This window comes from Manduca sexta, unplaced genomic scaffold (assembly GCF_014839805.1).
Source record: "Manduca sexta isolate Smith_Timp_Sample1 unplaced genomic scaffold, JHU_Msex_v1.0 HiC_scaffold_2888, whole genome shotgun sequence".
Lineage (NCBI taxonomy): Eukaryota > Metazoa > Arthropoda > Insecta > Lepidoptera > Sphingidae > Manduca > Manduca sexta.
In genome coordinates this window covers 5,986-18,671 of record NW_023593898.1, presented here as the reverse complement: position 1 = coordinate 18,671, position 12,686 = coordinate 5,986, and the positions used below count along the sequence as shown (strand labels likewise).

Genomic DNA, 12,686 nt, shown 5'->3' with positions numbered 1-12,686 from the left:
AACATCGATTAACATGTAATTACCCATAATTGTCTAAGTGTATAGTGTATTTTACTGTGTTTGAAAAATATATCATCTGGTATATTATGACGCCATATCCAAATGCGAGAACCTATAGAATAAAGATAACCCACATAATATTAATATATGTGCATTTATTGTGCATAAATATAATGAACCTTGTGGGGCATGACTAGAGCAGAAATTAACAAAAAAAAAATCGTCAATAAAAGCTTTAGTTTGGGATCATAATATAATTATTATTTTCAACATAATTTAACTGGAAATTAAAAAATATCCGTCGCGTGCGTCACACGGATATAAAAATAATTTAGCAAGTACACAACTTTCAGATACTTCTAAGTAAAATAGCAGAATTAAATCTTATAACTGATAACCAAATTCGTTAACTTTAATTACACAATGAATTACAATTATAAAAGAAGTTCACACTCTAGTCATGCCCGCGCGTAGTGCACATCATAATTAGCAGCCATATGAAATTGAAGAATACAGTCATACAAATAACGAACATGACCAGTGAAACTCACAATTGAAAACATCTATACAAAGGCTGAGCCATTATTGCAGGCACATAATCGATACACGACGACTCAATATTACCAGAGCGTGCCGTCAAATCTAGTTTCAATAATACGATAGAAAGCGGATCTTATAAATCATCACCCACCATCTTTGATTTCTTCTTTGGGCACGGCGCATACCGGCACTGGCTCCGCTGGCCTGACGTCTGTCTGCTCCGGCACCTCGGGTGTTACTATCTCCGTCTGTATTTGCTTCTTCTTTTTCGAATCTTTCTCCTTCTTTGAAGGCTGACTCAAGTTATTACTGTCGAGAGTAGAGTTCTTGTAACAATATCGATTAACGTACGCCAATGCCTCATTTACGTAACCTTTGCTTAAACTTATAACAGCCGACATAAGTCAAATGGAAATTACGTTCTCAATTGGAATGGTTTACTAGTGTTTAAAGGTCCTCTCAGCAAAGGTTGTTATAAATGTGCCGTTAGCTACGTTCATCTTCAGTGCCTCGCTCTGCAGTTCGCTTAGTGGTTGAAAAATTCACTGACCTGCTGCTAGACGTGGACGGCTTGCCGCCATAACCGCTGCTCCCACTCGAGTTGCTCCCCGAATGCGTGGACTTCGAGCTGTGGCTGTCAACAAAAATATGGATTAGTCTAATATACTAGTTCTATATCGTAGTTCCGGTTACCTAACTCCCAAAAAAAAAATTTCAATAGCTAACACTTAATTAAGAAAAGTCATTTAAAATGGTTTTTTTAGTCTAGAATTCCTACTGCAATTTGGACCAAAAATGTTATTATCCAGTTTGCAGTGCCTTATTACTTGTTACGAGGCCTCTCTCATGCTAATTCTCAGCTTCCAGAGCCCTGTTGCTAGTGTCATTGCTAATCCAAATTTGACCCGCCATTCGACCTATTTTATGAAGCAGAAAATACGGACCTAAGGAAACTATGTAAACTGAGGTATATCCGACATTAAAACAAAGTGTATGCTGATCCTTCATGGCCGAGTTTAAAGAACATACAATGTACCAATCACATCATACCAGTGCGAAGTGAGCTGCAAATTGATATTTTTGCACAGATGATAATGACGTAGGTATAATACGATACACTAAGTATTATTGCCTTGGTCGCGTGTCACGGCTGAATGGTCGTACGCACCACGCACGTTAACTCACATCAATTTCAATTACTTACCTAATTAGCTAAAACAGAAGAAAACTTTTCCGTCGTCAATTTATATTTCGAGAATCGTGACGCGATGCGATGATGATATACATATAACTGCAACTATGATTACTTCGGATGAGCTGGGTTTTAGTGTGTGTATGTCGATTGTTTGTACTTAAATAACACTTCACGATTTTATCCCCGAAAAGGTAGGCGTAATCCATACATACTTATAAATGCGAAAGTACCTACATCTGTCTGTTACGCTTACACGGCTAACATACTCACCCCATCATGATAAAAAAATGTATGAAATGAGCCTGAATAAGAAAGGGTATATAGCCTGCCTTAAATACTGAAAAGTCCATATTCAGACTTTCATCCAACTAAGGCTAGTAATAAATATTCATTAAAGCCACATACCTCCTCCTAGATTGACTGTTGCTACAGCTGTTGGAGTAGGCCGAATCCGAAATCTTCGCATTGTTCTCCGAGTCGTCTAAGTTATCCATTATTTCCGATTATCTTTAGAACTGTAACAGATTATATTATTCATTGGATATGCAATTTCGAAAAGGGCACATAAATATAATATAATATCTAGATGTATTTCGAGAAACGTAAGTATATATATACAAATAACAAAAACAATTTTTTTTTATTGCTAATTGAACCCAAATTCAAACCCAAAAATATATTTTTAACACTTTAGAAATTTTCTATACCCTGAACTTTTTACATTAATTCAATTTCGCATGTGCCCTTTGCGAAATTGGATATATTACAGAATTAGTTACGCACGCAGCTTTCACGGCATAAACACCAAAAATAATAATCTTATCAACAAGTGATCAGTCATGAACAATAAACATAATGATTATCAACAATGTAAATAATCAAAATGGCGAGTAATTTTATTATTACAATGCCGAAGGTCCTTTAGGGACTATGCATTTTAAACGGAGTGACGACACGCGTATACAACAGATCGTTTACTAAGTATCGAAACCATCGCACATGGAACGTGATACAGACGCGCGGCCACTCCACATCTCAATTACGTTCAAAACAAATCGCCAGCTCTTTAAAATATGAATAGGACTTGTGGCTGAGGCCAGACGGTCGCGATATTGGGTCATATTTATGCTGTATTAGATTTCGTATTTGACGTCACAAACAGCGATGACGTGAGCCGGCACACTGCTTGTTTTACGTCGTCGCACTAAAGTATGCAAATGCAGCATAAATTCCGCAATTCACCCGTTTCGCCTCAACCCAAATAAATGCAGAGTAAAAATTACAATCGCAACAGCACAGACAATATTGGACTGTTTTATACAAAACCATCTTGAAAACCCATAACAAAGTCTCAACTCTCAAGCTATTTACGGATAAACAATTGTACTGCTGACTTTTGGTGAATTTTAACAAAGATTTAAATGTTAATACGTGAATATATACACCGTTTTTTATAAAAGAACGATAAAATATAATTTGAAACGTACCTACTGTATTATATATTCACAAAAATATGTGTGTATTAAGGCGCTTAAAGTAAAATAGTAAATACACATATGATTTTGACTACTATGTCGATTGACTAATCAAATGAATGCATTTTGATCACGTTTACGCTCTACGAGATAAGCCCTTATCTACAAAGGAAAATTAATTAGTCTATTTTTGACTTCGACTTTATAAAAAGGCCTGATGATAGCTTAACTTACGGCGCTGATTATCTGTTGCATTACATTAATTTAAATTTGAAAATAAAAATAAAACCACAATCCACTGTTTAATAAACAAAAACTATTAAACAACATAATAACGTAATTTGCAAACCAAAATGTGTCCTAAATCGATAATTTCCTGGATTTTCCGATCTCGTGTTCTAAAGCGAAAACACGAGCTAAATAAATTTCTGCATAATACAATACTTTAGAGAAACAACGACGGTGTTCCTAAATTGAGAGTTTTGTCTGCATAAATCCGCACGTGGAATTTTTTATCGCTAAATAATTATCACACATAATCCAAACAAAATAAGTTTCCAGTGAAAATACGAAGCACTGATAGCCTACCACCGGCCACAACAGTAATTTATATATAACATATAATATCAGCCCTGTATTGTCCCACTGCTGGGCACGGGCCTCCTCTACCACTGAGTGGGATGAGGTCTTAGTCCATCACGCTCACCTAGTGCAAATTGGTAGAATTCACACACCCTCAAAATTACTGTAGACAACTTAGGTATGCAGGTTTCACGATGTTTTCCTTCACCGTTAAAGGAAGCGATAATTCCCAAAGACAAGCAGTAATCTATAAATGAGTCATTTTACATAGAGCCATATAAATACACGCACCTTAGTATCGCTATAAAGTGCGATATCAGCTGAGACGATACCAAATTGTCATCAGCATCTTATATTCGCCATGTAATAAACCCATATTAAAGTCTGTTAATGATAAGTCACAATGTGGGTCTGATTTTGACAGCTTACTTTTGTTTAGTCAACAGCGATGATTCTTGAATGTCAACTCGATTTAATACTAAATCTCTCTCTCTAACACTCGTTCTAATACTTTGGTAAACTTAATCTGATGTGCACGAGAGAACAAAAATTGCAATACCGGCAACGTACCTCCGGCCACGACCGCTCGTGGGGCAGTGCGAGTACAATCAAGCAGCGGTGTGGCGTATTAGCGAAGCCTTAAGCTGCGGTTGACGCGAGCCGTCAAATCAACCGCGCAGAATGAGAGTAAGTGAATTTTTAAAAATAACTTCTTGTTCTAATGCTTGTACTATACGATAGGCCCTATTTCTAAATGATATGAATACGTTTTTATTGGAAACGGGACTCGAGATAATTATTTTGTGAAGCCTGTTAAATTTTTTAGAGTAGTCGGACCATGATATTGCTCGACATTAAGAAGCCTAGCCTAGCTTAGCTAGCTTCTAGCTTTGATAGTTATTAGTTTATGTAAGAACTAAAGTCTGCTTGAACTAAATACGCGTATCGTCATTATTAAAGGATTTAGACATACCTAATCTATGTGTAATAGTTATTTATGTCTTACTTATCAAGATAATGTGTTAACCTTTTAGTGTACGTAAGTTAACGTAAATAGTTTGCTGTCGGATCCTGCGTCGGAAGGGGCTAGGGTATTATTAAAATATACTATAAATATAAATATTGAAATCGTGAAATGTGATAGTACACTGATGAAAGCGTACGTACGGAGCGACATTGTTCTGAAATTACGACCAAGCTCCTCAATTAAAGAGTACTTTTATCCTGGGAAATGACTTAGTTTTGGGCTAAAGCTGGTGCTTATGGTTTGCTTCATGACAAAGGCAAGTAATTGAACAAATTTATATCAGACTAAAAGCCAAAATAGCCCTAATAAGAAGTGAAGGCTTAATTAAAAAAGACTACTGTGACGCAGGTCACAAGTATGAACCACGCCGCCAACGCTCGCACCTAAATCATTTAAGTTAAGTAAAGGAAAGCGTTCGATAAAACATACATACAAATTTGTTCCCTAGCAAAGTAACTATACAGGACTTCGTCCGACCTGATTTTAAGCACCAAAGTATACAGTCCAAATACAATGTGGTGCAGCATTATGCTGGCAGGTCCCTGGAGTGTTCCTGAGGGACGGTTCCGCGCAGCTATCTTAGTGTAACAAGATACCCCGGCCGACCCGTACACGCCGAAGAAGGCCACCGCGGGTTTTGATTGGTATGCTGGTATAGGGCATATACAAAGGTATATACTCGGTCCAATGCTCGCTCGGATGACGCTATACTCCCGAGTGTCGACATTAGGCTGTAAGACCGATGAAACCAACATAACCGTTCCACTCACCCCCAAGTGACGGTAGCGATAACACTTTGTTCCCTGCGAAAAAAAGATCTAGATATTCCCGACCTTACAATCCAGTCGCTCTGAACAAGCCATAACAAGATGTTTATAACCGCACGGTGTTCAATAACCAGTCAACTGCAAATATATCTGGCACTCGTCCACATCACTTGTACGATTCGAAATATATAACTGCATCTTGATTACGCCCAACTCGCGCAGTGTTTACGTAGGTAGTTTGAGACTATTTGTTATAATTACACAAATGGAGCTATTAATGTGTAGTGGCTACTTACACAACCAATATGTGAGGCAAGCCATTAATTTGTTTCTATAAAATACTAAAGACTGTAAAGCGTTAAAGCTCTCCCGCGGGCAAACCGTTTTAACCATTCATTATACATTTACGTCGCACGAGTTACGAGCGGTAATATGCAAAGATTAATTAATATGTAATGTCTTTAAGTAAAAAAATTAACCCTTTCATCCAAAATATACCTTATTCAATTGTCTATCTAATAGTCTTGGTTGTAAATTAAAATTATGTGTATAGAAGAGAGCAGAAGATGGACGGAACCACAAATTTTAGTGGCATTTCGTTATGAAATGAATGAAACAATATCCACATTATAACAATTTGAGACAGGTAAAGTATCGATAACGTGCTATAGCTTCTAGAATTAGGGTTGGTGCATTGTACCACTGAGACCAGCGGCTTAAGTGTCCTAGAAGTTTAAAATGTTAGTATTAATTTGGTTTCACTTTTGGTCCTTCAAACCGGACTTTCTAGTACTATTAATACCATAATATACCACACCATACCATAATATATATATATATATATATATATATATATATATATATATATATATATATATATATATATATATATATATTTAATTCCTGGCTAAGATTATAAAAAATGGGTCTGAAAGATTATATTAATAATGTACTTTAAATAAAACTTTGCTCAAACACCCTGAATTTTAACAGGACTGGCGGCGTCGGACATTTTTTAAATTGGCGTGATTGATAAATACGTGCAACTTTTTCTCATTCCCACAAGACACATTTTAGATATCTCACCCAATAAAAAAATGAAGGCTTCAAAAATATTATAAGTAACAGCGAATGGGACTCGGATTACCCATGGTGGAAAGAAGATAACAAATATGGATCAAACTGTGCTACTTATTTATATTCGGCATTTCTTTTTCCACTGCCTATACTTAATTGGGTTGATCAAAGAAATTATTATTTATTTGCTTACTAAGTCTTATCAATGTACCATGATATTTTACGGAGTAATAAAAAAAAAGGCAAATTAAACTCATTATCATTTATTTTGATTTTTTCAGACATATTTTGGATTAGGAGACGAGTAATCCACGAAGCGTACCCATGGGCAAACGAGATTTTTTATTTTATTTCTATGAATAACGAGACGAATTTGCCCCGTTCGCCTTATGATAAGCGATACGCCCGCCCATAAACAGTAGAAAAGTGTTTCTACTGTTTATGGGCGGGCGTATGGTGTTGGATAGTGATCCAACACCATGAATTGACAACAACAGTGACTACACACTGCTGCTTGGCGGCAGAAATAGACATTGCGGTAGTACCTACCCAAGCACCCTGGCGGTAAACATAAACATTGAAGTGATGAATAACGAGCCAGTTTTCCACGTAAAAGATCCTAGCACCGAGCAAACCACCACGCACTGCGAAACGTGCATATTCCCATGAATATGCACGTTTCGCAGGGTCAATCAAATCAAATCGTCACGTGTCAGTGCAGAAAGTTAGAAGCATACCATTATGCTTCTAACTTTCTGCACTGACACGTGACGATATGGTTTACGGTATTTATTTATTATAGAATCACTAATACATACAAGGTTTTTTAACGGAAAGAATAAAGGAGCAAGAGAGTCTCCCGATAGTAAGTATCGCCGCCGCTCCTAACATTCCTAAATGGCTATAGAAATGCATACTAATATTACAAAGCTGAAGAGTTAGCTTGATTGGGCGCGTTGATCTCAGGAACTATTAAACCTATTTGATATTTTTTTTCCCTAAAAAATGAGCGTTATAGGCTACTTTTTCTCCCGGGAAAATATTTATCCCGGAAAACTTTTCACACTGCTGGAGCCGCAGATAAAAGCTAATAGACAACACAAAACATTGAGAGTATTATAATACTATAACTCTAGCTAATCTGTTAATGAAAAACAAACAATAATGAAATACTTGTAAAATATTAAAAGGTACCTTAGGGCTACTGCTATTTGCTCAAACTGCTTAAATTTAGTATGTATCGATGGCGTTATTCAAACACAACTTAAACACGTAAAAACGCATTGCGTTCGGAAACGGTGCTTTTAGAGCCGACGACTTACTCTGTACGCGCGGATGGCGTACTTTGTAGATCAAACCCAACCACAACACGCAGTACACACTATACAGCTTAAAAATATTTACTTTTATAAAAAAACTAAAGGTCCCGGTTGTCAAATTTCTATCACAGACAGCGTTCTACGTAGACAGCCTTTTGTATAAACTACTTATTATTTTTTTATTTCGACAATAGCACTAACAATCCTAGGTTTCATGCTGAAACCAACCAAACACATTCATAAAATTTAATTGAAATTGGTAAAGTGGTTTTTGGGATTTAACGTGTCCGAACATGGAAAGAAAACAAAGAAAAAAACATTTATTGGGCACGGGTTGTGTGGTAAACATAATTTTCAATAAATTTAACTACTTATGAGGTATTGAAACAAAGTACCATTTTATATATAGATACCGTCCTTTTTTAAGTTAGGTGGGTCCATACATACGTAAGTAATCAAATACTCACCCAGTGCGGATGTTACTTATCTATATATTGTGACTGCTTATACATGTGGCCGTTTGCGTAAGCTCTTACATACAAACGCGCGCATTCAGAATGTGAACTGAGCGGGTGAACATCGAAAAACGTGCGTCGAGGCGACGTTATATAGAAAATTTTCTTTTTGTTCTTAGGAACCATGGGTACAAAGTTTTACATGTTAACGAACTGTTACGCAAACTGAATGACGAGCTAAGTTATTTAACAAATATTCATGCCTTGTAATTAAGTACAAACGACTCAAAACAGACAAGCCTTATCATGGCATATCTTTTAAGCAAGATAATGAATAACAAAAATTTATAATGCAACTCGCCTCACGTGTCATAGACTTATGAGAAGTTCACCGTAATATCCTACGAGGATAAGGAGGTTTGCAAAACAACTCCTCATGTTCTTAGCATTAGTATACTGAAGGAACATTATGTGAAAATGAGAAATATGTTAGAAGCTCATAGTTTTATGATTTTATGATTTAACATAAAGAAGAAATCCAGTTGAAAATCATAAATTTTATACTTAAATCAAAATAAAGTTATTTACTAATATTTTATGTTAACCAAAATGACTGTCAATACCTTCCCGTGGCTTTTGCTGTATACCATCATGCGCTGAATGGATAAGTTCAAAAAAATCAATATCTTCATTCATATCTATGGTAACATTGTGCAAGACGGCAAATCATTCGAAAGCCTATAATATCTTCTAAAGGAACCAAATGTTTTATGACATTTTCTTTTTTGGTGATTCTAATATGTCCACGCAATACTGAAAAACATTCCGATGTCGGCAAAACGTTCTGTTACTACCGTAGTATAATAACTCCCTTTGTGTTACAACAATTACGTGCTCCTGAGGGTTCTAGAGGGTGCAGGACTGAGCGACTGTTGTATAATTTGTTATCTATACTATTATAAATAAAGCTGAATAGTTTGTTTATTTGGACGCGCACATCTCAAGAACTACTGGTTCGAAATGAAAAATTCTTTTAGTGTTGGATAGTTCATTTTATCGAGGAAGGCTAGAGGTCATATTATATAGCTCCTATTAATCACGCTTTTACTAATAGGAGCGAAGCTTCAAAATAAAATGTTGCAAAAACAGGGAAAATGCAATGACGTTTTACAAAAACATCTAGGGAAAATGTATTCCTTTTAAGGCGATACCTCAAGGTCCATTTTCATACATTTTGTTTCACCTTTAATCTGGGTAACTAAACAAGTATTGGCAAGTAAAGAATTTAAATTCACGTCTAGTTAGTGATTAGTTCTCGCAGTTGAAAGAAAAACGTAAAATAATTAATAATCATGGATATTTCTGCCTTTAAAATTTCGTCATATTAAATTTTAAAGGCCGAAATATCCATGATTATTAATTATTTTACGTTTTCTTCAACTGCGAAATAATCACCAACTAGACGTGAATTTAAATTCTTTACTTGCCAATACTGTTTAGTTACCCAGATTAAAGGTAAAACAAAATGTATGAAAATGGACCTTGAGGTATTAAGTGTCCGTTGCGTACGCTACATAAACGGTTAGTTATGCAACAATCCGGAATTATATACCGGAATTGTTCCTCTTAAAAAGTTCTAAAAAATATATTATGAAACAAAGCCTCCCGCCGCATCTGTCCGAATATATATACATACATAAACCTTTATCAGTAAGACAGTAACCCCCATTTTCATAGACGTTATTTATCTAAGAATGGAGCATTGCTGTGATAACAAGTTTGTTTCTCAGTGATGACGGCATGGCAGCCTTCGCAGTGCGTAGAGATAGGGCCGTTGTGGTTGGCTAATATTGAAATACAACTTGAATCTAGTTGGCTGTCAGATAAACAAAGCTGAGAAACAGAATTGTTATCACAACAATGGTCCATCCATAGATAAATAACGTCTATAAATAAGGTTAGTCTTCAATCTATTTAAACATACTTATCAAAACTTGAGTGAACATAAACTAATGCTAAGCAGACCATCTAATTTAAGTACTAATAAGAATAGTACACAATAGTATTGCAAATTCCCAAACCTAATACCGTTTCTATTGATTACTTAACATATGGTCTGTATTAGATCTATTAGAATCTGAGTGAATGGTGTATGAATGACGAATCCAAGATAAGTCTGACGCAAATCTAAATATGTCATATGTTTAGCAGTAAGTATGAAAACATTATAACAAACACGTCAGCAGACAATAGAAATAATCATTCGCTGTGCAGATCAATACTGTTTACATATAACTATTGTTATGATTTCATATTCAAATAGGAAATATGTGTTAAAATGAAGACAGTCTTAATTTTAATATAATTATTATATTTACAGACATGTTTTGCACTATCTTTATTTAGAATTTGGTTGAGATTTTAATAACTTTGGCTCGCAAGTAAAATAATGCAATACTTTCGAGGGCGGCTGATCATTTTGTTAGAGTCCTTGTGGGGCACCTGCCCAGTAATAATTTGCTAAGATTCTAGGCATGTAAATCTTGTAAAAATATGTCATAACTTCAACAGCACGTTATTGAGGGCAATGAAGCCCTATAAACTGCTTCTAGATATATTTTTAATGCAAGCAAACTAAAAGATTGCAGACAATGGGAATATGATTAGTACAAATCAATGGTGCCAAGGGTTCTTTATATAAACTTGTGTAATTAAATGCATTTAAAAAGAATAATAGTTTGTCCAGGGTGCATGATTTGCATGCCATATGACTACATGTTCAAAAGCAATGAGAGAAATTCTATTATTTAAATAAAAAGTTGAATTAGACAAAAGTTTTGTTTGATATTTTTAATAATAATATGTGATACTTAATATATTCTTCTGCTTCCATTGTGTCTTATTCTACTGTAATTTAAGACAGAGAAGTGTGAATATTGTTGTTCAGGCATATTACAGAAAAGACTTGGTTCAATGTTTACAACTGACTGACGTCAAAGGTCATTTAGGAATATTGAATCCTGTGTAAATTAAGTTATACAAAATGTTGGCCAAGCTGGGGTATTGGATCCCAGATATATAAGAAAAAGTTACACAAAATGTTGTTCAAGCATGGGATAAAACACAAGAATGCGGCTGGTGTGGGACACATTTATGTTCTCATTAGACCAAAAGGGTGTGTAAAATTGTATATAATATTCATAATACTGTAATTTTAAAATTAAACTATTTTTCAGATATTATTGCTGTATTAATATTTTAATTTTCTCTCTCGACTTTTGTCAAAGACTTTGCGGCCTTCATGGTCACAGTGCAGACTGAGGTGTTGGTCATCCACAAAGTCAATGTTACAATATCTACCAAATAGCTATAACCATATATACCTACATCGATTTATAATTATTGGTGAACAAGTTGTTAGAATGAGAAGCAGATGAAAACAGACATGCTGTAGAACAGAATATGTCATCACCAATGTTCTAGCAATATGGAAATCTTAAACTTTACAGAGCGAATTGAGAGCATTTATATGTTACATATCTCCTGTTGCTAAGGTATGGTATATTTTTAAACATTGTTGGATATTTTTAATGTTATTTAAAAAAATAAGAATGTTAAAAATTCTGAATGTAAAATAAAAAATAAGAATGTAAATTTCAAATGTTCAAAAATTTGTGGTACTACATATTTTTACTCTCTCTCTGTTTTCTTACTTTACTCTTATTACTCACACTATTAGTACCCAAAATACAGGCATGTTCCCCAAGGTTGAGCATTTCTGACATTTTAGTAAAGTACAACTCCAATACTCACCTGTCATCATGAAACATTTAAGTTTTTTTAAAGAGATATATATAAGTATATATATTTGTAATCAGTAAAAAAATACATACATATATGCATACCTGAGAGAATCTCTATAGCAATTTTTAAAGTGTGTGAAGTCTACCAATCTGCATGAGGCTAGCATAGTGGACTAAGGCCTAATCCCTCTCAGTAGAGGAGGCCCGTGCCTAACAATGGGACAGTATTATATACAGATATTATTATTTTATTTACAAAATACATATCTAATATATTTTTTTCTTAAATAAAATTTTTGTAGTAACATCTTTTATCCTTATGACAGCAGAAGTATATCAATTCTTATTTTTGTAATTTTTATATTGTTCAACTGTTGCTAGTAATCTTGTGAAATTCCCCCAAACTAAACAGGGAGATATCAAAAAAATTTGCTTTTGGCCCTAAA

At 34.9% G+C, this 12,686-nt stretch overlaps 1 protein-coding gene across 1 annotated transcript; it reads right to left on the bottom strand.

The window, feature by feature from the left end:
* Positions 1-6: 6 nt before the first annotated feature.
* On the bottom strand, positions 7-2,256 carry LOC119192531 (period circadian protein-like). Its single transcript, XM_037446342.1, has 3 exons — positions 2,141-2,256; positions 1,091-1,174; positions 7-849 (listed from the first exon to the last, which is right to left on the bottom strand). Exons 1-3 carry the CDS (start codon positions 2,227-2,229, stop codon positions 684-686), a joined length of 339 nt encoding a protein of 112 aa, XP_037302239.1. The 5' UTR covers positions 2,230-2,256; the 3' UTR covers positions 7-683.
* Positions 2,257-12,686: the final 10,430 nt, after the last annotated feature.